Source organism: Delphinapterus leucas, chromosome 3 (genome assembly GCF_059928025.1).
Source record: "Delphinapterus leucas isolate spDelLeu-1000000601 "Yukka" chromosome 3, BTC_Dleu_Yukka2, whole genome shotgun sequence".
NCBI classification, from domain to species: domain Eukaryota; kingdom Metazoa; phylum Chordata; class Mammalia; order Artiodactyla; family Monodontidae; genus Delphinapterus; species Delphinapterus leucas.
The window spans coordinates 79,244,662-79,272,224 of record NC_143131.1 but is presented as its reverse complement, the minus strand read 5'-3'; the positions used below and the strand labels follow the sequence as shown (position 1 = coordinate 79,272,224).

General features: G+C 39.9%; 1 protein-coding gene across 1 annotated transcript in view; it reads left to right on the top strand.

Moving 5' to 3' along the window:
* The first annotated feature begins 7,556 nt into the window (after positions 1–7,556).
* PCSK1 (proprotein convertase subtilisin/kexin type 1) overlaps positions 7,557–27,563 on the top strand; it is a 40,984-nt gene continuing 20,977 nt past the window's right edge. Inside the window, exons 1-7 of the mRNA XM_022592435.3 lie at positions 7,557–7,990; positions 11,138–11,242; positions 14,537–14,647; positions 16,599–16,745; positions 18,051–18,127; positions 23,750–23,838; positions 26,476–26,648. Coding sequence (XP_022448143.1) covers positions 7,811–7,990; positions 11,138–11,242; positions 14,537–14,647; positions 16,599–16,745; positions 18,051–18,127; positions 23,750–23,838; positions 26,476–26,648 — 882 coding nt within the window. The 5' untranslated portion in view covers positions 7,557–7,810. The remainder of the gene's footprint in view (positions 7,991–11,137; positions 11,243–14,536; positions 14,648–16,598; positions 16,746–18,050; positions 18,128–23,749; positions 23,839–26,475; positions 26,649–27,563) is intronic.

Here is a 27,563-nt window from a genome sequence, read left to right as displayed (position 1 = left end):
CCTTGGGTTATGAACTGGAAAGCTGTGATCCCAGAAGTACCAACAGTTGTGTATTTTACCCTTTGGAAAAGCCTGAGAAACAAGAGCTAAGAAGATGTAGAGGCTGAGAAGTGAGGAGAGAGTGGGTGGGGAGGGCACTCGATAATGCTGTTTAAGTCTCTGATTCCAGTCTCCTGGGCCAGTTCTATCTTTCTTTTTTCAAGCTTTAATAACATAAGCCAATGTATTTCCTTTTTCTTGTTTAAGCTAGTTTTAGTTAGGATACAGCTCTTTGTCTTTTGAAACCAAAATAATTTTGATTCATCCAAGATTACTTTTGTTTTGATAGACAAAACTGTTACATGTATCAGATGATTCTGTTTATACCACTACTACTTGGGACTAATTCAAGGGGAGGGGACAGATAATATGGGTAAACTTCAATTAAGAATAAATTTATTCTAAACATGAGACACCTGAACCAGTGTCAAAGATCACTGAGGAATATTAGAAAGCAGAATAAAGATTCGTACTGAAAGACGAGAGAGTCAAAAATTCTCAGTTCCAAGAATGAAAAAGAAGTAAGTTCTATGAACTAGATCAGTGGACTACCATCAATTTCAGAACAAATTATTAAAGTTTTGGTTTTTATTACTCACAAAATAAATTTTGATCACTGACACCCAGCATGACATAGAGTCAGTCCTATAGCCACTATATATCTGGACTTCTGCATATCATGTGACAAGGTCTTTTTGCTTTCCTTTTGAACAGTCACCGGCAAGATAAATTTGTAACTGATTCTAAAGCATAATGATTATTAAATCAATTAACTTGTAGGGAAGTTTCTAATGGTTCTATCTTTTCTCCTGTCTTTTAATTAATTAATTTAAATCTTTTTATTAATAACTTGAATGAAGATACTAATGGAAAGTTGACTACATTTGTATATAGCATAAAGCTAGGAGCAAATCAATGGATGAAAAAATCAAGATTCCAAAAATCCTGAGAGGCTGAAACTCAACAAGGAAAACACTTAACCCCCTGCCTCTATATACACAGGTAACAAAAACATAAAAACTGTGCAAATCAGGGTGGAAATGTAACTTAATAGCAGCACATGTGACTACAAATAGAGATTCTAGTAAATTATTTGTTCAATAAGAAAAAAGTAAAGCTAACTCAGTTTTAGGCTATAGTGGCAAAAGGATAGTTTCCAAAAAGAGGTAAAATTCTTGCTCTAATCAACACAGGTTTGGCCAACTATATTACATTTAATTCTGGGTGCCATATTTTTAAAAGTGTGGTAAAAAGACCCTGTTCAGACAAGAGTAACCAGGATGCAAAATCATTAAAAAGATTGGGGATGTTTAACCTAGAGTAGAAAAACTTAGACAAGACAAAATAATCTGTCTTCCAGGTCAGAAGAGCTGTCATAAAGAAAAGAGCTTGAGACCTATCAGTATGGTACTATAGGGCAAAGTTAGCATGACTAGAGGCAGATAATGAGGGAAGATTTATGTCATTATAAGGAAGGGCTTTGTAACTATTTGAGCCAACCCAAACCAAAGAATGGGCTGTTTTGGGAGACCTTGAATTACCTAACCACTTGATAGAAATATTCCTTTTTTAAAAAATTTCAATTTTATTGGAGTAGAGTTGACTTACAATGTTGTGTTAGTTTCAGGTGTACAGCAAAGTGATTCAGTTATACATGTACATATATTCATTCTTTTTTAGATTCTTTTCTCATATAGGTTGTTACAGAGTACTGAGTAGAGTTCCCTGTGCTATACAGTAGGCCCTTGTTGGTTATCTATCTTATACATAGTAGTGTGTGTGTGTTCACCAAAGTTCTTGATTTATCCCTCCCCCCCTTCGACGTTTCCACTTTGGTAACTATAAGATTGTTCTCAATATCTGTAGTCTGTTTCTGTTTTGTAAATAAGTTCATTTGGATCTTTAATTTTTTATTAGACTCCACATATGAGTGATATCATATGATATTTGTCTTTCTGTGTCTGACTTACTTCACTTAGTATGATAATCTCTAGGTCCATCCATGTTGCTGCAAATGGCATTGTTTCATTCCTTTTTATAGCTGAGTAATATTTCATCATATATATGTACCACATCTTCTTTATCCGCTCAAATCAATAAAATTAGAAATGAAAAAGAAGTTACGACTGACACCACAGAAATACAAAGGATCATAAGAGACTACTACAAGCAACTATATGCCAAAAAAAAGGACCACCTAGAAGAAATGGACAAATTCTTAGAAAGATACCATCTTCCAAGACTGAACCAGGAAGAAAGAGAAAATATGAACAGACCAATCACAAGTACTGAAACTGAAACAGTGATTAAATAACTTACAACAAACAAAAGTCCAGGACCAGATGGCTTCACAGGCCAAGTCTATCAAACATTTAGAGAAGAGTTAACTCCTATCCTTCTGAAACTCTTCCCAAAAATTGCAGAGGAAGGAACACTCTCAAGCTCATTCTATGAGGCCACCATCACTGTGACACCAAAACCAGACAAAGATACCACACACACAAAAAAATTACAGGCCAATATCACTGATGAACATAGACGCAAAAATACTCAATGAAATACTAGCAAAACGAATCCGGAAATACATTAAAAGGATCATACACCATGATCAAGTGGGATTTATCCCAGGGATGCAAGGATTCTTCAATATAAGCAAATCAATCAGTGTGATAAACCACATTAACAAACTGAAGAATAAATACCATATGATCATCTCAATAGATGCAGAAAAAGCTTCTGACAAAATTCAACACCCATTTATGATAGAAGCTCTCCAGAAGTGGGAATAGAGGGAACTTACCTCAACATAATAAAGGCCATAAATGTCAAACCCACAGCTAACATCATTCTCAATGGTGAAAAGGACTATTCCTGAGGAGTGTTATGTATTTAGGGATGTGTTAACTAGATCAGTGCTTCTCAAACTTTAATTGCATGTGAATTGACATGGACTAATTAGAAAAACTGATTCTGATTCAGTAGTTTTGGGGTGGGGGCTGAGAGACTAAATTTCTAACAAGCTCCAAAGTGATGCCTATCATGTGGTATATGGACCACACTTTGAGAAGCAAGGAACCAGATAACTTGTTAAGGTTACTTTTTGATACTGAGAGTCTATAATTTTCATTAAAAAAATACACTTCAGGAACAAAGAAAGCAGTTATGTACTGTGTTTTCCATATGAAAATGGCAGTGTTGGAGCACATAGAGGAAGCAGGAGCATTGCCTGGAGACAGAAGCAGCCATACTACAAAACTTACTCAGTAAATGCATATTTTTAAGGCATCTGTTCTAAGGTAAGAAAAATTGTTAATAAATACTTGTATATGACTACATTTAATTATCCACTTTCATTAGAAGTGACGAGTCATGTTCAATAATCAGAATTAATAGCACTCATTTCTTCAATTTTAATAATCCAAATCTATATTAAATTCAAGACTAAGTGTTTGTCTAGTTCACTCAACAGAAGTCCTTTATAATTATCCATCCACTTCAGAGCCTTTCAGTGTACTGACTTTGCTTTATTATTCTCTTACCTTCATTTCTATAGATTAGGGCTTTCCAGCTGGTAGAACTATAGATGTCCTTCAAGATATTCGGTCTTCTTATCCTTTGGGAAGGCCAGCCAAGTAGCTTGATCCTGGGCTCCTGGGAAGAAGACCCAGCCAGATTGGCAATTAGTCAATCACGATTAGTGAGTGACACCTAGCACTCATTAGTCTGGCCTCAAGACATTGAGCTCAACCAAGCCAAGTGTCTATCATCTTGATATCAACTTCAGCAACTTGCTGCAAGCGTGTCCGTTTTTATGTTAGGAGAAGGCTCTGTGGATCTGCTGGAGAAGTTCAGGTCTTAATTGCTTCACTAGCATAGCATGCCCACCAAAATTTGGCCATGGGAGGATAGACAATGAGAAAGAAAGAGGTTTTTGGCAGGTGTATCTTTAGGTGATGATCCCGATATCAGTCTTCCTATACATTAAATACTTTTATCCATTTGTGGCAAAGTAAGTGCATGGTAACATCTCTAAAAGGTATGTGTATTTTTCAATTTAGAAAAATGATTTGTTAATACTTGACATATAAAATTTAGGTAAATTTTAAATCTATAGCATCCTCTTATGAAATTCCAATGGTAAATCTCACAAGGAGCTAAAAGGAAGAGTTGCTATATTTAAAATCAAATATTGCAAATTGTTTAATGGTTGTAAAACTTGTTTCAAAATTTTTATTCTCTTGTACAAAATTTTTTTTTCATTGACAGCAACCATCAACAATTCAAAAAGCCTTACTGTTTTGATTAGAAATGGTATATAGGCTTTCAAGCATAAAACCTGAGATAAAAAGTTATATTGATGGAAGTATATTCACAGTTCTCAATTTAATGTTATCTATATTCAATTTTAATATATTGCTCCAAATATTGTATTTTATTTTCTTGTCAAAACTGTATCATATAAAAAAATGTAATGAATACCTTTACTAAGTACCATACAGATATTCCCAAATTTCCTCCAGTTTTACCCCAGTGTGTCATACAAATATTGTAATTTTCTATTTGGGGGAACACTGCTATAGGCAGATTTCCCTCTATAATATGTTCTGTTACCAAATATCTTCTAGTATACGGACAAATTAATTATATACTTGTCTTAATATATAGCTACTATTACCCAAAGAAAACAGGTAAGTCTACATAACAATTGGAAAATGTTAAACCTAAGTTATTTCCTCACTCCTTCTCCTATGCCTCTTGAAAAAAAACCTGGAATATTATTCTGGAGGGCTAGCAATGCTCTTTTTCTTGACCTGAATGGTTATATAGTGTTCACGCTGTGATAAATCATTGAGCACCTGGCTTTGTGCACTTTAGTGTGCATAGTTTATTTCACTGTAACAAAAGGTTTAAACATTTTGTTTTCTAAGACTAAAGAGATACGGTCATCTCTGAACATATTCTTACTTCCTGTTCATAATAGCCTTGCTCTTATTACTTTCCAAGAAAACCTAATAAATGATTAACTGTATCACTGGGCAGTTGGGAGCAGTCATGAAAGGCATGACACTTACTTAATAATTCATAATAGAAACACAGTCCTCCTCAGTTTCTGAATTATCCTGTTTTCTACATAAATTAATCAGATGAATCAAATGCTGTTAAAACCAACTTAAGGGTGATAATTGGCTCTTCTAATTCATGATATAAAATATGACAGTGATGGGCCTGGAGGTTATTACTATGATCCACATAGCAGGATAAGACTAGCCCTTGATATGACAAAGTTAAGATGAATTCTACATCTATTTGCACCCTCCAGCCTCAGTAAACATTCATTTCTTCTGCATCCCAGAAACTGTGGCAAATAAGGTCCATCAGATAAGATTCAGAGAATTTCAAAATAAATTACTGATATATATATATATATATAGTATATAGTTTGGATAGGGATATTATCCTTTTACTGTGAGAATTTAGTTTGCCCTACTAAATATATCAACCAAATGTTTATTCCAGGTGTGTAGGGAACTGTCAAATTGACAGTAAATATTTAATAATATTTATTAAATAATATTAAATATTTATTAAATAAAATTAAATATTTTAAAATATTTAATAATGAAAGACCATTATTAAATATTTGCCACAAGTTTCTTTTGCTTTGCTAGCACACAGTTAGCATCTGTCTGTTGTGAGAATGAAACACGCTAGAGAGCTTGAAGCCACAACTCAGGCTGAGGCACGAAGAGAAAAGAAGACAGTTCACCCAACCATCAACATTCACACATGTGAATTTACGGAGCTGACAGAAGAACTGTCAATCTGAGCCCATTCTACAGCACCTCATGTGAGAGTTACATTATAGTAATAGACTTAACTGCATCACATGGCTTATTAACGTTGGAATTTGTTTTTGTTAAGAAGCTTTATGTTTAAAGAAATTATCAATCTACTCCACATTTCTGCAAACGTGGAGGCAAATGCGTTTCTCAGCCTTATCCTCCACCAAGCCTCCATCTCACTTGCTTCCGGTAAAAAGTTATCTCTTGCTTCCTTTCTCCACAAGCTCATATGCTTTCTTCCACTCTTATCTCTTTTCTTCTTTTAGAATAGGCTGCGCCCCCCGGCGGCTGTGAGCTTAAAAAAAGAAAAAGACCTTTCTCAGGCAAGACTTTGAATCCCCTGCAATTTTACTTTTGGGCTGAGACCGTCGCTTTCCCGCGAACTCCGAGGGAGGTAGTCACGATCATTACCTAACCGTCCTTTTCCCTTGAGGTCAATTTCTTATTTTTCCATTTTAAAGAGAGGAAAGGCACCAGTCAAAAGAGAAACAGTTTGGTTCTAGGCGGTTGCGGGAGGACGACAGTTTTTGGAGCTCAGAAGGGCAGCTCCAGCAACCAGCGCTTGTGGCGCTGTCCATTCCTCGGTGCTGAATGGAGATCCTGGCATTTCCCGCCGGGTTCAACCCCTCAGGATCAGAATAGGTTCAGCCACAGTGCACTGTACCCATTTCCCTGTTCTGGGATCGTGGGGGAGGGGTGGGTGGCGGGGAGAACCATTTAGACGTCTGCTTATTCTCTTTCCACGGGAAAACACCCTTCCACAAAAAGAAATTTTGCATTTTATGGGAAAGTAATGGCATAGCTTCAGTTCAACACCAAAGTGAAGAGCTCTACTGAAGGAAGAATGGAAAGTTCAGAGTTAATGAAACCTGCTCTTTCTCTCCCTGAGTCAACACAACAGCACTTGGGTCCCTACACTCCCTTGTTTATAAATAAAGGAAATAATTTTCTGTGTTTAAAAATCATGTGAATAAAAATAAATAAAATTTTAAAGTCACGAGATTAATCATTTTTTTTCTGATAAGGACTGTAAAGTGGGTGGTAGTGGGTCCTGCAATATCTGGAATAGAAATTTAGATATTGTTTTACTGAGGTTGAGAAACGGAGGAGAGAAGGATGTAAACTTGTTAACTAAGGTGGTTTGAACGGTTAAAAATACGTTTTTAAAAGTATTGCTTTAGCATTGTCTTCCAGAAGTGCTCGTTTATCCCAGGCGATTTAGGTTAGAATCCGGGCAGTAGAAGCTTCCCTTCTCTCTGCCCTCCCAGCCTCTGTCCGATTTGAAAGACTGAAAAGCCCTGTTCTTCATAGCAGGTGCCGATATCCACAGGGCCGTTATAAGAATCCTCCTCCCTCCCTTCTCCTCTTACACAAGATAATCAAGTAAAGATAAAGAAAACGGACAGAAGGGAAGGAAAGTGTGCTGCACGCCAGATCTTTGATTCGTGGTAGTTATATTCAAATGGGGCACTTCTCTTTGAGAAGTGAAGGTGTTCCTCACGGCTACAGAATTTACAATCAGAACGGGAGCAGACTTAACCGATACGAGCAAACGTTTCCTTCCTTTTCTTCTCTGCTGCTTATTTTAGCCGCTTCTCCATCCCGCTGGGAATACCATCCAGATCTTAGTCCAGGTAGATCTGACGTCAAGAGATGGCTTTCGTAGATTTGACGTGTAAACACTGATTTCCATTCCGACTCGGAAGGGCTGGGGCTCCACTCTGCCGGGAGACCGGGAGACCGAAGCGCTGCACTGAGCGCTCGCCGCCGCCCAGCCTCTCCTGCGCGTCTCTGTCTTGTCGCAGAACAACCGGGAGCGAGAAGTGGTCCAGAGCCGGAGGGTGGAAGGGGCGATCCTTTCTGGCTTTTCTATCTTGCTTCTCATTCCCCCTCTCCTTCCCACTCGTGTGCGAGCGAGTGGGAGAGCCATGGAGCCAAGAGCCTGGACTCTGCAGTGTACTGCTTTCGCTCTCTTTTGCGCTTGGTGTGCACTGAATAATGTAAAAGCGAAGAGGCAGTTTGTGAATGAATGGGCGGCGGAGATCCCCGGGGGACCGGAGGCAGCCTCTGCGATAGCCGAGGAGCTGGGCTATGACCTTTTGGGTCAGGTAAGAGTTTGCACTTTCAAAAAACTTTCTGGGGCTCGAGGGCGGGACTGGAGCGTAATCTCCCATGTGGGAGTCCCAGGTTGCACTCTCCTGAGCACAGAGGCAAGGAGCGGGAGCTTCTCTAGCTCTCGGCCCTGGCGCGCTTGGAGAAGGCTTGCCTTATTTATTGTTTGGGCTGGGCGCAGCCAGGCAGAACCAAGCCGCTGCAGCTGGGTACAGCTTAGTCTTGCTGCTGTCCGCTCTGGAATTGAAATCCGTTCCCGCGCGGTTTGGAAGAAAAACCCCTCCACGCTTGTTCACGGAACTTGAGATGCACGCAGGCTCTTACTAACCAGTGCCCAGAGGAGAGGCAGTGCGCTCTGTCCCCTGAGACTCAGCGGGTCTGCGTCAGGAGCTGGCTGTTTCATTCTTTTCAATATGGCAGCAGCAGATCCAAGTCCTGATTCGAGGGGCCAAGCAGGCTTGGAGATGTTCGCCGGCAGCCTTCGAGGATACGCCCAGGGCAACGGGAGAGTGTCAGTAGCCGGGCCTCGCGACCCGGGGGCTCGGGGGCTATGGAGTGGCAGAATGAGGTGGGTGAAAGACATGGGACCAACTCTCCGGGCCTCTACCGCGAGCTCTGGATTCTCAATGGAAACTTGCAAAGTCCGAGCTTCACAACTTTGCTCGGTCAGTTCCCCTGAAGGGTCAAGCTGCCGAAGTGACTGGGGAAAGGATATCTTTCTTGTTCCCCAGCCAAATGCGTATTAGCTTTCCAGGGGTTTCATCCAGTGAAAAAAGCTGTTGCCCGTCCAAGCAAGGCCTGGGTTAATAGACAGCTGGGGGGTGGCGGGACGTTAAGGCATTATGTAGGGGGCTCCTTAGCTGTGCACCGCAGGGGGGTGTGAGTTCTAATATGAGCCTTCCTTTCCCTTGGCTCAGAATCAAGCCCTCATTCCTTGCCTTGTAAGTTGCTGTGCATGGAAACGGGGGCGGGGGGGGGGTGGGTGGGAGGGAGGAAGGAGTTGTAAAACATTTTGGCGCGTTTTTTCTAGAGGTGGTGGTAGAGATGCAGCTGAAGTCATGGATGAGTAATGGGGTGTGGGCGTTGGCAATTCCATAGATCCAGATCCACTGGGGAATGTGCCTTTCCTTCCCAGAGGCTTCATTCTCCAACTTCATGAGCCAAACTGTCTGAAATCCCCAGCAGGGAAGTCAATACGCATATTGAATTCTCTTCTCCGTGTCCCAGTAGCAGACCCATACTTCTGCTTTTGTCCAGTCCTTGTTCTGTGCTAGGCTCCGTGTTAGGGGCTGAGGAATAATAGGAGGAAAATAAACTTTCAAGGAATCAAGAGTCTAGAGACTGGTTTAGAAACAAATGACTGCAATTGCAAGCAATTGGTATAGCAAAAGAAGCTGTTCCTGGAGTCTCAATACTTGTTGATTGAAGGATTGAGGATGGAAGGGAATTGGGGAGGGGTGAAAGAAGACAGCCCAAGGAGGAAACACTTGCACAGGTTTAAGAAGAAGAATCAAAGGTTGCCCTGGAGAACATGAGGACATTGGAGAAGGCACTCCAGGCATAGAAAACAGCTTGTGGGAAACCAGGGAGATAAAAAAGAAAGTGACTTACCTATAAGTCTGGGAACCGCAAGGCATTGTTGGGATCTAAAAAGAGAGTGAGTAGTGGGCAGAACTGCATGGGTGGGTACTGTGGGCATCATGGAAATCTTGTGTGTTCTATGAGGGAAAAAAAAACTGGGAACTTTTGGGCAGCTAAATAGCATTGGTAATTGTGTGAAAGGAGATTGGAGGAGAGAGCAAAAAATAACTCCCTCTTCATTTTCTCACCTTATTAGCCCCAGACATACATCCAAACCCGGACCATTCATTATGTGGACTGTCTTTCAAAATCACAAGTCTCAATAAATAAATAAATAACAATAAATCAGTACTCTTGGTAGGATCTTCGAGGAAGGGGTGGCATAGTCACAAGAGGCTTTAGAAAATAGTGGGAAAACCTATCTATACTTGCATGTGATTTGCATATGCATATTTCCAGTTAAATGGCATTACTAGTAAGTGTTTTTAAAATAATAATTCTTTGTAAAAGACTGATGGTGCTTTCCTGGCTCTGCTTGTTTCTTCCTTTGTTTACACTTAACTTAGCATCACTATCTTGAGCTCCTTAAGGCCTCAAAAGCTAGGATTGGGGGCGGGGGTGACAAGAAGCAAAACCAGTTGATAGCAGAAACAGAGCGAAGCACTGGTGATCTTTTCTTATGGCTAATATTCTGTCTCCCCAACTCCATGTAAAGCTTATAGCAGACTCAGCCCCTGAGGTTCAGGCTTGGAGCAGGCCCTAAGCATCTCTATTACAAAATTCTCTAGGTGATAAGAAACACCAATTTAAAGAATGTAGTTCTTCTGAAATAACCCATTGTCAGTTGTTTGTCTCAGTTTAAAAACATACAGGGCATCTAGAGAATTTGGTAGGTTCAAATTAAGTACTATTTTGAATAAAGGGAAACTAGCTTCAAAGAATAATGAACTTAGTTCTAAATGGACCAAATGTATTGACAGTCACCCAGAGAAGTTTACACACTCCAAGGTGGAACACCTGTCCTAAATGTGGCATGCTGGTTTCTTCCTCAAAGCCTTGAACTATTGGAAAGTCAGATGGTCACTACTAGTAGCTTATAATAATTATCACTATGGATTCAATGGCTATATTTCGTAACAAATTATTCTAGCTGAATGTGGCACTGCCTATATATCGTACCAAAGGGTTTGCCTGCCTTCCACAAATTATTGTTCTCTGACAGAATAAATTTGACAAAATGAATATATTTTAAGAAATGTCTATCTACACAATAACATCACCTAGAAAAGCAAATGTAGTTCCTCTGAAATACATGGAACAGAAGCATCAACAGCTCCCAAGCATGCTGTGAGCCCAAGTGATAATGTCATGAAGCTCATCTCACTCAACACACTGAGAGGGAAGGCTTCTATCAGTGTCTTCCTCATGAAGAAAAATGTTAACCTCAATACAAGAAATGGATTTAACAAAAGCTGCCTGTCTCCAAGTTAGCTGTGTTTCAACCTAACCTATAGATACTTATTTTGGAAAGAAGATTTTTATTTTAATTTTTTCTTTTATAGATTGGGTCACTTGAAAATCACTACTTATTCAAACATAAAAACCATCCTCGGAGGTCTCGAAGGAGTGCCCTTCATATCACTAAGAGATTATCTGATGATGATCGTGTAAGTGTTGTGCATTTGTCTTCAAACCAGTAACATGACTTATCTGCCTTCTTTGTGATTGCTAACAAGAGCAAAAGCAAATATGATTTTTTTTATTGTGTTCACAAAATCTGTAGTGTTTCTTATTATCTTCATAGTGTTATAATTGCACATAATAATAACTGGATCAGATTGGGTTGACTAAATTTTATACATATATATATATATATATATACACACACACACACACGCACTATATATATAAACGCTAGCTCACAAATCCAGTCTAAGAGCATGAAAATGAATATGAGAATCAAGTGGCAGCACTGATGAACTGTTTGACAATACAATCAATCAACAAACTTTTATTATATGCCTATTATGTACCAAGCACTTTGATATCCGATGTGATGATGCCAAAGAAATATAATACATAAACCCTGTTCTTAATATTTTAGTGTAACTGAAAAAAACATTCTGCCGTTCTGTCTGGTTTGGTTATGTAGGGAACTAGTGCTTTTGAAGGAGCTTTAAATCCGTGTCTTCATGAGGCAAATGTTTCTGTAATTATTGTATAGTCTGATCCAAAGCATTTGATCTCTTTTTATCCTGGTCTGTATACATATTCAATGATTAGGCAACAGCAGGAAATGTCTAGAATGGATATAGGTAAAGTGTGGAGCCAATTTCATGTATATCTAATGTACCTTTTGATTTTGAAGTCTGTTTTCAAGGTCAGCAAACACACCAATAGAATGCTGAAATGAAATAGAAATTTGAAGTATTGGAATCTGCATACACAATGTTGCCTTTTCACAAGAATGTGCCATACTGGTGAAAACTTATCCTGGCTGGCCTGATATCTGTGTACATGATTTCTGTTGTCTAGGACATTCTAAAGAATTCTGGAAGCTTTGTGAGAGATACAACACATACTTTCAACTTCCCATAAAGAAAAGTATAAGTGACAGAAAGGTGCTAGAACTGTTTAAAGTACAGGAATTCGTGAACCCTGTAAAATAATTTGCTATTTTATTTGTTATGCAACTGATAGAATTTAAAAAAAAAAAAAAGAAGAAAAGGAAGACAGATTAAGAGAGTAGGAAATGACTGGGCCTGGGTTACCAGTGTTCAAACATGAAAAGAAGCAACCAAACCCAGACCAAGAATGCTGTATCAGGACCACAGACAGCAACACCACAGCCCACAAACAACCATTGCTGGCTTTTACCCAAGTTAATGGCTAGAAGTGAGAGACCTAATCAGAGGCCCTGAACATTACTTTAAACGTTTCTTGTCCAGTGAAATCTTCTCTTCGCTGTCCCAAGGCAGATGGCTAATTGTATGTGGGCTTTGAAAGTAGGGCAACTTCTAGCACTCTGGCTAGGCTTAGTCCTTGGGCAAAACAAGAGAGAGATTTCCTTGTCTGCCTAAATACATGCCTGACATTAATGCACAAGAAAGTAAAACTGACCTTCCTTCTCATCTTAATAAGGAGGAAATTGGATAGAGTGGAGCAGACCTAACTGTTACTATTACCCAGTATCTCACTAAAATGAACAGATGGCCCAGTTCTATTCTTTAGATATTTCCTTAATAATTGATTTGGGGGAGAAATCTCAAAGCATAAGGAAGAAGAGCTAAGAATTTACTCTTCAGCATAACTTCATAGAAAAGGAGTCTATATAATCCTATGAAAAGTTATACCCAGAATAACTTTAGTTCAGGAAAAACCCTAGAACACACTGAAGCTTGCAGTAGGAGGTTAGACTAGATGATTTTTAATTCCCTTTTCAAATCAAAAGGATTATTTACAATTAAGCACATGATACTTATTATATACATAATAGAAGGACACCATTAATTTGCTCTGTTCCACTTGGTCTGCTCTTACAGAGATTAATATGGCATTTGGAGTTAATGACATTAATCATAACACTGTTTCCAACAATTGGATGTTTATCTGATCAGGTGACAGAGTGTCTCCTCTTATATTCCATTTTTAAAAAATTGCTTTTGATTTTCATTTTATTGCTCCTTTTTTTTTTGATAGGGATGATATTCTTTCAAATTAGCACTCTGAAATGCAGCAATAAGCTATCTTTATAAGTCTGTTAATGAAATCTCCAACTGTAAGTGACTCTCTCCCTCAAAGATTAGTACTTGTTCCCTAGCAGCCAGTTCCCAAAGACCAACTCAGAAGACAGGCAGTATATTCCAAGCATTGAGGTATTTTAAGCCAAAACACTTACGCTTGAAAATACAGGCACTTTAAAAATAAATTATAGTGACTGATTTCCAGCTCTCAAGTCCCTCCCAATGTTTATAATAGGTTTGCAGTATATTTTCTAATTGGAAATTCAGGACAGTCTTAGTGGATGGTTTTATCCTTTAGTTGCAAATTATTTTTCAGTTTTTATTTTTGGATCTGACTCATTAGTATTCTCACATTAAAAATATCCTATCACACCATGGACTATCATCATGTGTACAGAAGAGAGGATATGTTTTGGGTAGGAAAGAGTCATGTTGCTCAGCAAAATTAGAGCATGGTATTATCTCATAATGAATATAACCACAAGGCAGCCCCTCACCCTCTCAGGGCCTCAAGTATAATAGGATTATGCTATAAATGTGGGGAAGGTAATTTTTGTATTGTTAGGTGTCTTTGCATAATACATGAAACTAAATCAATGGTAAGTGTGTACGGTCAGTAGTGCTCATTCATCACCCTGGATCTGTTTCTCATATTAAATACACTTAAACAGAAGGTTGAAGAATAGAGGAGGCAGAATTTCAAATCTGCCAAGACATAGCGCCTTTCTTGTCTTTTGTCACATTTGCAATTTCTATTTTTGTATATAAAGAAAGAGAAATTAAGCTGTAAGAGCAACATGACAGCAGTCTCTAGGATCTCTTAGCTTGTTGACTCATTCCACGAAAATGCGCAAATTTTCTGCCACAGAACCCTGGAACCTCAATATAAAAGTGAGTAATATGGTCCATTCGCTGATGAAAGCAGGGTGAACTTTTACTTCCACTGTAATCACAGTGTAAATAATTTGAGGGAATCATCACTTCACTGACTGCTTCTCCTCCCCCTAAAGGTACATTTTACTGTAAGAGAGGACATGTTCATCTCACCAGTGGGCAATCCCTTCTTCTCACTGAGCTGCCAGTTTGATCTATAGTCAAACGAAAACACCGTGGGGCTGCCTGAACTCTGATGGAGAGAGTACCAGAGCTAGTTAGAGGGAAGATAATTATGCCAGAGGCGGGTATTGGTTGATGTTTTTGCTCTAAAACTCCTTGTAGGTGCTATGGGCTGAACAACAGTATGAAAAAGAGAGAAGTAAACGTTCAGTTCTAAGAGACTCAGCACTAGATCTCTTCAATGATCCGATGTGGAATCAGCAGTGGTACTTGGTAAGTACCTACAGGAGGACTGTGTAGGACCTGGGATATTTGTTATATCTGCACAACAGATTTTTTTAATGATAGATAATTCAGCAGAGGGCTGTGTTACCTAGAGATTAGGGTTGACGGGACCTTCCATGATCTGGATCTTCTGTTTTACTATGTGAGGATGTCTGAAACACAGATCTTTAGCTACTATGAGAGGAAGGGTTGTTGCCTTTTGTCTTCTTAAGTTTATCTGGAATAAGTACAGGAGAATCATGTCTTGCAAGTTAGGGGTTCCAAAACAGTACTCATGGCAAAAAAAACATATTTGATCAAAGTTACTCTTGAGAACCCTTTAAATCACCCAAAGAGTACAGTGAACATGATTCAGTAAATATAGCCCTGAGAGGCAATTTGCACACGCTTACAGGTGAGAATTTCTGAACTAGGCTAAAGGAAGGAACACAAGGAAAGACAAAAGGCATCTATCTGCAGATGTCTAGACTTGCGAACCAGTTCTACCTTTAAGATAGTTATCAAATCCTTGTTGGAATGCAGGCACCTAGTGGAGAAACTGTAAGCGTTCCTGCTTGCCTACGGAGCGCTCTCCTCTGTTTTAAGGTTAAGCCTCTATCGTAGTAATACATGTGAATAGAAGTGTTTATTGTTGAGAATATTATAAAAGATGAATTTTCATGACAACCATGAGCTAACGCTTAGACATCCTTGTTGCATAATGGATGGGAAAGGAGATCAACTCCTCTTAAAACTCTCTTAACCTAGGCAATACCTACTCCTTGCAGCAGGAGAGACTCATTAGCTAACACTGGTGCATTTGCCATGTGTCAAATACTATTCTAAATGTCTGACGTGAGTTAACTCATCTAGTTCTCACACAACATTTTGTTGTAGGTATAGTAAGTATCCCCATTTAACAGATGAAGAGACAGAGACATTGGCAAGTTGAATAACTTGCCAAAATCACGTAATTATAGTGGAGGGGGCATAATTCATGGCTCCAGAGGCCATATTCTTAACAACCACACCATATGATTGTTCTTCTGACTGACAGAGAGTCCTTCTTCTCTGGCGTTGGCCAACAATCTGTGTGTAGTTCCAGCCTCCTGTGATTCAGCTTCATGTTGGCCTAGTAAATTCTTGTTTTGCCCCCGCCTCTTTCTGAGGAGCATCAGCCAGGGGCCAATGCATTCACTGATACTTTTGATTGTTGTTATTTATAAATATCTTGTTGACCTCTTCACTAAAAAGCAGGCATTCTTCTAGTGCATCTCTCTTGAATGCTTGGGGATGTGCTCATATCTGTGTTCCCTTGCTGTCTAGCTCTTCTTCCTTACAGTCCCACATACAGTAACTAACAGAAAAATTATCTGAAAACAAATCCCAAATCTTCTCTCACAGGTACTTACTCCCTAAATCACTAATACTTGGACATAGGCAGTTAGATTGCAAGTCTTGGTAAGACCACAGTCTCCTGGGCATTCCAGGTTCTGTCTTTTCTTTTAGAAAATTTATAAAAACATCCATGAAGAGCTGTGAACCAGACAATATAAAGTACATTCAGTTTGGCAGTGGAGGCTCAGGATTTGGGGGGGAGATGGAAACATGGGACATCAAATAAAGCTTTGGTAGATGAAGAGCTTGAGCATGTAATTATAAATGAAAGCAACTTAGGGATGAACTTCTTCAAAGCCACGCAGCTCAAAGACAAGGGGCACAGGGTGATTCATCCTTTTGAGTGATTTTCCATTGGAACAACTGGAAAAAGAGCAGCACTCTGATGATTCACTTGGTCTTACCCTTAACTTTGTTTTTTTATTTCACCTAATTGCCCGCTTCTAACGAATAGAGTGACCCCAGGAAGAAGAAAGATGGGTCTCCAGACTGGAGCTTCAGTTCTTATTTTGCAGCAAACAAATCATGGTTTTCCCGATGCTTCTTGGTTTTTCTTTATCAGCAAGATACTAGGATGACTGCAGCCCTGCCCAAGCTGGACCTCCATGTGATACCTGTTTGGCAAAAAGGCATCACAGGCAAAGGAGTTGTTATCACTGTACTGGATGATGGCTTGGAGTGGAATCACACAGACATCTATGCCAACTATGTGAGTCTAAGCCCTCCCATTGCTGCAACTTAGGGAGTTGTCTACACTGACACACAGTTAGGACTTTGCTTCCCTCAAGCAGGAGGCTACTCTGATGTCAGCCCTGGTAATGACGGGCCACGGTTTTGCCACTTCCCTCACCCTTCTGCCAGTGCACATAAATTTTTTTTTTTTTTTGTATCACTGGGCATCGAAAGAATTTGCTGGAGCCAAGGATTGTACAAAAGCATGTGTGTTGGGGTAGGGGGAGGCACTTAACATCAGCTAAATTATTAAAAGCCATTCAAACTCTATGCCACTCAGTATTTGGGGACATGAAAGCAATCAAATCAAGCCTGATGCCTGAGACCATTTTCACAGTCTTCCTGCTGACATCCCTTATGGGTCAATATCTCTCACATTGTGAAGTTATGTGAACGTGATTCCTTCCATGCAAATGAAAGCGTGCACTACACAATACAAAAATGACAAGCTGAGAAAAGTTTACTAAAAATGGGAAATAAGTAAATGAAAGTTATTTACTTAATTGGTTATGAAGTTCTCCATAATATTTTAGGTCTTTAAATCAGTGTTTCATCTTGAATATTGCCCCTTGTCTTTCTCTCATCCTTTCTACTCAACCAACATTCCCCAGCTAAAGAGCAAAGGAAACAGGAAGGAAAAGAAGAGATGAAAAAGATTAGGAATTATTAAAAGCTATGGAAAATATAGAGAAGTAGCAGTAGTAGTGATACAATTCTTACGTGGAAGATGTTTAAGTGTAGCAATCTGATTGCAAAGAGGGGTGGGACCTGGAAGCTTGTCTTGAATTTCAAGCACAGCCTCTTTAATTAAATTACATGTTTATTTTAACTGAGGAGGCTGAAGGAGATCACTGTAGACCTGAGCCCCAGCCCACAGCCAGCTCTTTGCACCTATATTCTTAAGAAAGATGAGCATCAAAGTGTCACTAACTAGGGCTCTAGCTTAATTAAGCCATTCAAATTCTCTGGGCCTCAATTTTCTCATTTGGAAAATGAGGTGGTTGAACTAAGTAAACTTTGACTCCTTCTGTTCTAATATCCTATGAGAGTCTATGAGCTAGAGGTTTGGAAACATTCACTGAGAATTGGATGATGGCTCACTTTTCTGTGTATATCACCTCTGCCTGGTTTATGGGGATGATAAATGATCAGAAACTGGACCAGAAACTCTAAAATTCAGACTTTCGAGCTATCAGCCAGGATGGAAATAGGATAGGGATAGAAGACTCGAAAGTACTGCTTTTTTTATGATGCTACAGTGTTATTTTTGTTTTCTCTTTAGGATCCAGAGGCTAGCTATGATTTTAACGATAATGACCATGATCCATTTCCCCGATATGATCCCACAAATGAGAACAAGTGAGTAAATGTGGATTTGGGGGTGGGGGTAAGTGTTTTAAAATGCTTTTATCTTACTTGAGAAAATTACACTATAAATATAATCCACATTTGAGCTCTCAGAAAATGTTCATGTACACCATCCATACCACAATATTTTGTTGCTTTTAAAACAGAAACAAAAGTTTCTATTTATACATTCCTTTGGGCTTATAGAACCATATTTCAATTAAACTTTCTTCTTACATTATGAAATGTTCCCCTCAAATGTTACTGAATAGTTATGGCTTTAAAAAAAATTGTTTGAGACATAAAGAATAAAAATCTGAGTCCACCCCCCCCGCCCCCAATTCCTCTATGAATCGTTTATTACTAGCAACATGCTTGATGTTAGTCATGAAGAGAAATATAGATGACCAAGGTAACAAATCCCCATGACTTCCTATGTTGGCCACAACCATGCTCACTATTTCCCTCAGAAGAATATGACAAGGCACCAGACGAGAAATATACCATGGGCTTGGCCCTCAAATCCAACACAGTCTCCGGGGCATTGGGCTAATTAGTAGCCTGTTCCAGAATTTCTGCTGGGTATTCTAAAGCTAAAGGGAAGAGAAAAAGGATATCTTCTGATTCCTAAATTAACTCTCCATAGCAGCCACAAGGTGACGAGTGAGGCCAAGAGCCAGACCCACCGAAGCAAGAGGCCAAATAAAGACCCAAAGGCAAGAGACATTTTAACCTTTTTTTTCTTAGCTCCAAAGGAACTTCACCCTCTAGGCACACAGCCTCAAGTGTCCATGCCCATGTGAAAACTCACCTTTGTGCATAATGATGTCTCTCACAGACTTCAAGGAGACATTCACACTTTCCTCTTCATCTGCTCCACCCAAAAGAAACTTGCACCAAAGCAGATGAAAGCCAAGGCAAAATGAGTGCTGCTACAAGTGGGGATGGAAAGAGCAAGTAGTGAAAAGCTCTTTGTGGATGCCACATAAAGTGCTTCCCTTTTCTTTCTTCCTCTCTCAGATTATTAACCAATTAGGGTCAATAGAGTTCTCTCTCTCTTGCTCTCAGTTTCCCTCTCCCCTTCTCCCTTATTTTCTCAGAATTCCCTTGTGGCTGGTGTAGTAATGTTGACCTAAAGTTGTTACTTCGGATTGTCCTCCAGGAGGCCAACAAACCCCAGGAAGGGAGGCTGGGGCTCCAGGACTTGGCCTCAACTTCCGAGTGTATATTTCTTCCTTGAGGGGAAGGGGAGGCTTGGGGAGGGTTCTTTCAGTACCATTTACTTCTTTTAGGGTTTATCTCTTAAAGGGGTTAACAGCAAACAGCCCTTGAGGTTAGAACATTCCAGTAACAATACAAAAGGAACCATGAGAGGGCACCCTTGGAGGAAAGTGGGATATCTCAGGAACTTAGAGCAGGACCCCCCGAGACAAACGTTCAGCCATATTTCTGAGTGAGGGCTGTGCAAGACCAGGAGGAACACATGTTCTTTTAGAGCATGACCTTGTAATGTTAGCCTGCCTGGTAGTGATGGCTTTGCCAATTACCAGGAGGGAGGATGACCTTGAGGAAATCACCCATCTCACTCTGCCTCTATTTTTTATTTCGTCTCCTAAAATGGTGACAAGGTATCTGTTCCCTACCCTCCTAAAAGAAGCTTCCTAAGGAAATGGGCAGTAAGCGCTTGGAAGAAAAGGACACTCTTCCTAGAATGAAGTAAAAATGACAACTCTCAATCCATCCCCTTGATCAAGACTAAGAGGGAAATCTGCTCCCGACCACATGGGCACAGCTGAGGAGACTGTTAGCTGAAGGTGTCAGCCTCCTTCTTAGGCAGTGTGTACTGGGTCTGGCCCAGGATCCAAAGTGGGTGATAACTTGTGTGGTAGATGCATGATAGGTGAATACCTGGTGAAATGACATTCTCTAGAGTTTTGTACTCATGAGAAGGGGAATTCAGATGTCCCTCTTCCCTTCCCCCCCAAAAAAGGGGACTCTCAACTTATGGTACTGATAATAGCCACATTCCCCCCAATTCACAGAGTTCCAAAGGCCCCAAGGAAGCAACCCATAATTGTATGTATTTTGTGCCTGAAAACTCTGAGCTTCCAGAGCATAGCAGACCGTGGACCTTGCACATAGCATAGTTAGTGTAGCATGGCCAAACGAGAGAGCACAGACTTTGCAGCTAGATTTAGATCAAATCTTAGGTCTTCCACTTAGTAGGTGAGTGACCTTGAGCAAATTCTTTAACTTCTTTGTGACTAGTTTTATCATCTACTAAAGAGGTAATAATAGTACCTACTTCATTGGGTTCTTAGGGGGATTAAATAAGTTTATATATGTAATTGGCTTGGATAGTGCCTCGTATATAGAAAAGGTTAAATGTGTGCTATGATGACGATAATGATCAAGGTTTTTCATTTAGCAACTAAGGTAGACCTCCTTTCACTGAGAAGAAAAGCATGACAAGAATAGTATCATCTGATAAGAGCAGAAGCAGAGACAATTTTCTAAGCCAATTCAGAATCTGCTATTTGAAAATTACACAATAAGCAGCTATCTCTCACGGTCCTCTTGACTATCAACCAAAAAGCTAGCATCCCCATCATTTATCAAAATGTATAATAAAAGTAGAGTTACCCTTCTAGCATATTGTCAGAAATAAATCCCTTAGGTTTAGAAAATGAATGGCCCCATTTTGTCTTGGCCTTTATAGCAGCTAGAGACCTATTATCTCCCAATTCCAAGGGCATTATCTCTCCAAACTATCTGTGTTGCTGCTGTTCTTTATTACTATGTAAATGAGGTTAATAAAAGCTACATTTGAATTCTCCTCTGCAAATCAAATGAGGAATCACTAAATAACAAAATCTTAAAAGTGCAGGTAACTCTTACTACTAATCTGGCATGAATTTGTGATCAGTATTTCAACACCAATTACAGATTATTCTTCTATTTTATAACATGTGTGGCAAGGATATTTTAACTAGTACAATAGTAGTCTTTAAATTATCTTCTGGAAAAATTTTTTAAAAATCAATTTGTTTAAATGCCAGTTATAACCATTGTTCTAAGATAATAGAGTGTTCTTTTATCTCAGAGCCTGATTTAAGGAAAGAAAACTGCAGGTCTAGGAAGAATGATATAGAACCACTTTAATAAAGTCTTTTTTTCTCAAGGTGTGCAGGTGAGAAGTGAGGATAAGAGGAGGCAAAGATATCAACCCCTATTTGTACCACGATCCTGCACATTTTAAGAAAATAGTACTATGTAAAGAGAGATAAACACTATATAAAGAGAGATAAATAATAGGTAGTGTCATACTGAATCATTTTTAGGACAGAGGTACAATGCTGGAGATGTTTGCCAACAGGTTGATTCTGTAGGCTCTACCTGGAGACTTTGCTATCTTGGGCGCTGTCTTTCATCTTGTGTAAGTGGAAATACAGGTGGTGGTGACTTCTGGTAGCATATTTCCCCGATGATGGCAAATGAACTTTCCCTTCCACAAAAGGAAAGAAGGCTAATCCACAGGCATAAGGTGCCTTCTATGTGTTCAATATGCATACATTTCTCAGAGAATGGGTGTGTTGGTCAGGAGAGCTTCAGTTGCAAGTGAGAGAATCCTAACACAAAGATTAAGTAAAATGGAGATATGAAAATATTTTCCCCAAGAGATGTTCAGCTTCAAGCATTGCAAGATCCAGAAACTCAAATAGTATGCCATCAGGACACCAATTACTCTGTATCCATCTCCTAGTGCTGCTCACCTCCACTTAGCTTCATTCTCAATAGAACACTGCCTGGTAGCAAGATCCACATGGCTCACGTGGAACTTAAAGCTGAAGATTCTTGAGAAAGAATATAATTCTTTCCCCCAGAATCTGCAACAATTCTTGAAATGCTCTCTGGGAGGACAAGCCTCATGATAGAGAATCACAAGAAGTGAGCGAGGGCCACTTCCCAAAAGGGGGAAATGCTAGAAGACCAAAAAGAAGTGCGTGCCTGCTACATTAGGGAAGACTGTGAATTAAAGATAATTACATTGTTCTGACTTAGAACTCCTATCCAGTAGTAACATAAAGGAGGAACATCATTTAGTGGAAGGAGAACAGGAAATCATCTTTGGTATTTTAGGAAAAAAAGATAAGTGAAACAGGCTTATTTTATTTTATTTTTTTCCTTAGGAATTATTCTTTCTTTAATTCATAATACAAGTATTAAATAAATCAAGTATCAATATTTAGAATTTTTAAACTTTTTTTAGTGGTTTGAGAGATGGCAATTTTTAAAAATTAATTAATTAATGTATTGAATTTTGGCTGCATTGGATCTTTGTTGCTACGCGCAGGCTTTCTCAAGTTGCAGTGAGCGGGGGCTACTCTTCGTTGCGAGGTGCAGGCTCCTCATTGCAGTGGTTTCTCTTGTTGCAGAGCACAGGCTCTAGGCATGCAGACTCAGTAGTTGTGGCTCACGGGCTCTAGAGTGCAGGCTCAGTAGTCATGGTGCACGGGCTTAGTTGCTCTGTGGCATGTGGGATCTTCCCAGACCAGGGATTGAAACAGGCTTATTTTAAATGACCCAGTCAATTTAGGATTTTTATATTTCATGCTGGGCTAAATTAATTGATGTCAAGTACAGTAGTGTTCAAAGGGAGCTGGCTGACAGAGTTGCTCAGAGCTAACCCTTCCTCTTTTTTCCTCTATGTCAGCATATCTGGTCAGTGGCTCCTCCAAGGCACTAACAGCCTTCATGCTGCTCCCAGGAGCTTCCACAATGGAATAAAGTCATGAAGTAAACAAATTCACATTAAAGTTTCTCTCAACTTATTGACCCTCCTGAGGTCAGGGAAGTGATGGGAAAAGACAATCACTATCCCCAGAATTTCAGAATTGATACTTTAATGGTGGACTTTGGTCTGTTTTAGAGATGGATTTTTTTTTTTTCCCCAAACACTCTGAAATCATAAATTACCCTCATTGTCCCTAGTTGCAAAACTAGTCTTGTTCAGGTTTCTGGTCCCAGTCAGAGTTGCAGGAGCACCCTGGTTTCCCAAATAGCCTGTAGTGTCCTGTTAAAATTTCAAAATCCTCTTGGTACCAGGAAACCTTCAGATGTTTTAGTCTGGTATATGGTTAGAGGAGGAGAGGAGGGCTTGAGAGGGGGCTCTGTTTTACACATCCTACTAGGACTTGTACAGGTTAAACTAATCCAAGGAAGTCACTAGTGAGGGGAAGTGAGGAGTCATTTTAACACCAAAATTCTGGTACAGAAACCATTTCTTTGAGATGGTATCAATAGCTAACACTTCCTGGGTTCTTACTATATACCAGCCACTTTCCTAAGTGTTCTGCATACAATTTTTCATGGGATGCCACAATTCTTTGAGGACGAGTAACTTACCCAAGGTCACATCACTAGTTTGTGGCGGAAGATAGAACTTGAACTCATATACTTGGGCTCCAGTACGTGTTCCCTTCATCTGATACCTACACTTCATCTAATGCCGATGGGAAGAAAACCAGCAACAAGCCTGACAAAAAGTTAACATATCCACGTACCATGGATTCATATGCAACACCAATGTCTGTCCTCATTTACGTTTTATAAATCCTATTTTCTAATCCTCAGACATGGGACCAGATGTGCAGGAGAAATTGCCATGCAAGCAAATAATCACAAGTGTGGGGTCGGAGTTGCATACAATTCCAAAGTTGGAGGTAAAGCAAAGGGTTGTTCCTGTAGTTTTGCACCTTAATTTGAGTCTTGCATTACCTGGTGTAAGTGGGGTGGTGTGGGGGGACTTTCCAACAACCAGAGGAAGAAATGAACTCCATGCAAAATTTGCTACACGACTTGAATGTGATTTGCAAGCAAATCAATTGACCTGGATTCTTAGAAAATGATAGCTGAATATAGCCCATACGTCTTTGTTGGGTGGGAAAAGGAATTGTTGAATAGCTTTTGAAGCAAATCTAATTTTCTCTGTGTTCTGATTTAGAAGAGTTTGTTATTGAGTGCTTGCTAAGAGAACAGAAGGAGGAGGTAAATTTAGGCAAAGATTTTCCCTGCCTCTCAATTCTGTAGTCCTTTAGTTCATAACAAAGAACAGTTAAAAACAATAAAAAGAATACATACTTCTTATAGAAAGAAGCCAAAGGTTATCTGTGGTAGCAAAAATTCAGAATCTCTGGTTGTTTCAGTCAGTGTCTTTATAGGTAAGCATATGGTAAGTTCCATCAGGGCAATTTAATAAAGGAACTATTTACAAGAGCTAAAAGAAACCAACAAGGGACTAACTGATGTAAGCAGATGTTACCACCTTTAGACTTAATGGAGCAAGGGGGGGAGTAGTCATGGAAACTGGAGAGAGAAAGCTGTGACCACATGAGACAGCCACTGGACAGGAGCTGTGGCCATGAGTACAACAATGGAGCTGCTTCTAAGCAGGGGGGATCCAGGAATGAGTACCTCACTCTCCCCTCACCCCCAAACCTCCTGCTGCTGTTTCAGTTGGCTGAAACCAATGGGAAGACAAAAGAACCCACTGCTGCCGTCCACGTTCCCGCGAAGAAGGGTGCAGAGTGGATCTGCAGGGGCTCACAGAGAATAAAACACTTGTCTCTCCTCTTCACACTAGCCCTGCCTCAGGCTTTCATGGTTATACTATGAACTTTGCATTTAGTTTGTTTTCTAAAACCACAACAAAAAAGATTCATTGTAGAACATGGCAATGACAGTAAAACTCCTTTAAGCTCTACCTGAGTATACCTTGAATCTGGCTTTGTATTCCGTTTCGGAACCAAATAAATATACATCCTAGCATATAGAATGCATCTCTCACTATTACAGCACACTCCTAGATTTTAAGGGTCATTCTTGATTCCTTTATACCAGCATCGTCAAAACGCCATGTTAATTTAAAGAAAATGGAGGCAGGAGCACAAATTACATAATCACCTAGAAAAAGAATGCACTTTTAAGTAATGATGAACTAAGTAGCTATAGTCTGTGAGAGAATCATCTCATCCCTTCATTTTATAGAGGAGGAATCAGAAGCAAGATTCTCAAGGAAACCAAAACACACCTACTGTATGTCCATCATTTACCTTCCAAGACATTATCCACATCCTGGAAGTTAACAGGATGGATTTGAGTGCCAGATTTCTGGGATTCAAGTCCCAGCTTCCCAGCTGCAAGTTGTGTGGCCTTGGGCAAGTCCCTGTCCCTCTCTGGCCACAGTCTCTCTCCCTGTAAAAGGGGGAGAATTACAGCACCCACCTCAAATGGTTGTCATAAGGATAAATGAGTTCACATGTTTAAGGCCTGTACAATGGTAGCCGCATATAGTATATCCTCAATGCACACGAGCTGTTGTCATCCGCGTTTTACAGCTGAAGAAACTGAGGCACATAGAAGTTAAGTGGCTTGCCCAAGATCACAGAGCTAGTAAATAGCAGAGCTGGGATTTTTTTCCCAAATGCATTTTAAACAATTTTTTAAAAATAAATGTAACTTCTACTAGTCATGTCAACTACATGTTCTTTTACCCAAGCTCCATAGTAAACAATAGTGTGAAAATATAAAGCTGTGCACTCCATTGCATCATTAGCCTGAAGCCAGGAATAACCAGGTAGCTGCCTGTATCCGTCTAAATTGCTTTTGCCTTCCTGGCTCTTGAATACACGAGTCTGATGATGGGTGACAGCCTGTTGGAAAGCATAGAGCCACTGCATCTGCCTTCTCCTGATGAAAACTGATTCCCCCTCAGGAGTAAAATCCATGGCAATGATTTCATCCTTGAGATTATTTAGAAGAAAAGGAAGCATGTTCCCTGAAAATGTTTCTTAGCAGACACATAAAAGAATGGCCTCTGGGTTATTTTTAATCAGTGCTTACAAACAAGAGTTTGTTCCCTATTTGTGAGTTTCCTATTGTAAGTAGATCTTTTCAAGCTGCACGGTTTCCGTACAGAGTCCTCTGTAAGGCACTGACCGGGCCACAGCCATTCGTGGTATAGTCATGAGCAGGCATGTTGAGAGAGAGCTGTTTGATGCCTCTTGCTGAAAGCTATCCTGTCATTTTCAGTTTATCAGGGCAGCAGAGGGAGGGGAGACGTTTTGTAAGCGACAACAACCATGGCCACAGCACGGCACAGCACATAAGGAAGCTTATGCAGGCGGTGACTTGATCTCCCTGCTGTGCTTTTAGCAGCTGGGTCACAGTCATTTGGGACATACACTGGTTACCTATTTTTGACTCTTTTGGGAGTCCTTTAAAAAAATGAATATTAAGAGCATCGTGCCATTCTACACGTACACACTGACATCAGCATATGTATTTGTTTTGCTGTTCAGGGATAAGAATGCTCGATGGCATTGTGACGGATGCTATTGAAGCCAGCTCAATTGGATTTAATCCTGGACATGTGGATATTTACAGTGCGAGCTGGGGCCCTAATGATGATGGGAAAACTGTGGAGGGGCCTGGCCGACTAGCCCAGAAGGCTTTTGAATATGGTGTCAAACAGGTGAGATGCTTAACACAGACCCACTTGAAATGAAACCTGACCATTTGACTATGAGGAGAAGGGAAGGACACTTAGTTTATATGCAAAGAAATGGTTGTGAACTTCTTGTTATTGTTTATGGTTTGAAGTGCATTTAGAGGGCCAAATCGTTCTTAAAAGGGATGGAAGTTAAGGGTTAAGAAAGTTTTCCCCATTTGGGTCTGACATTCAACAGATATTCATTAGTCTTAGAATACTGACTTTCAAAAATACTCTGGATATGTCCTTTCTCATTTTCCTGCTGCTTTTGGATTTCTACATGAGGTAAACTACTACCCAGACTTCTTTCAAATACTCTGAAAATGCATCCTTAAATATAGCAATGTGCCACCTCCCTCTCTGCACGTGCCTGATGAATACTTGTGCCTTGGTTGTGTTTCTCTGTCACTGGGGTTGAGTGCATTCTTGCCAGGATTCTAAGGCCTCGTTCTGCACAGGATGAAACAAAAGTACGAATTTTGGAGAGCACAAATTGAAAAATCATAGAAAGGGTAGCCTTGACGAGTTCCATTCAATTGAAGAGTCCCTTTTAATGCAGCTGCAAAGCAGATCTGAATAATGCCTGATTTTGTCATTCTATCAGTCAGCCAGAAGATTCAAGCAGAAAGAAAGGAAGTTCAAAGATTCAAGCGTAGTGACATAAGCCAAGGGAACAGTGAAGAAATTCGAGTGAGTGCTGAAGGCCAGATTATGAATCCACATAATAAAGGGAAAAGAGAAAAGTCCTCATTTAGCGCCATCCCAGAGAGGGCCCAGATGGAGGAGGGCTGGCAGCACTAGAGCTCAGTGGCTTATAACATACAGTCTCGCGAGAGTTCCAGTATCGATGCTGGAGGACCTGGAGTTGAAACAGACTCCGAATTACTGTTTCTGAGA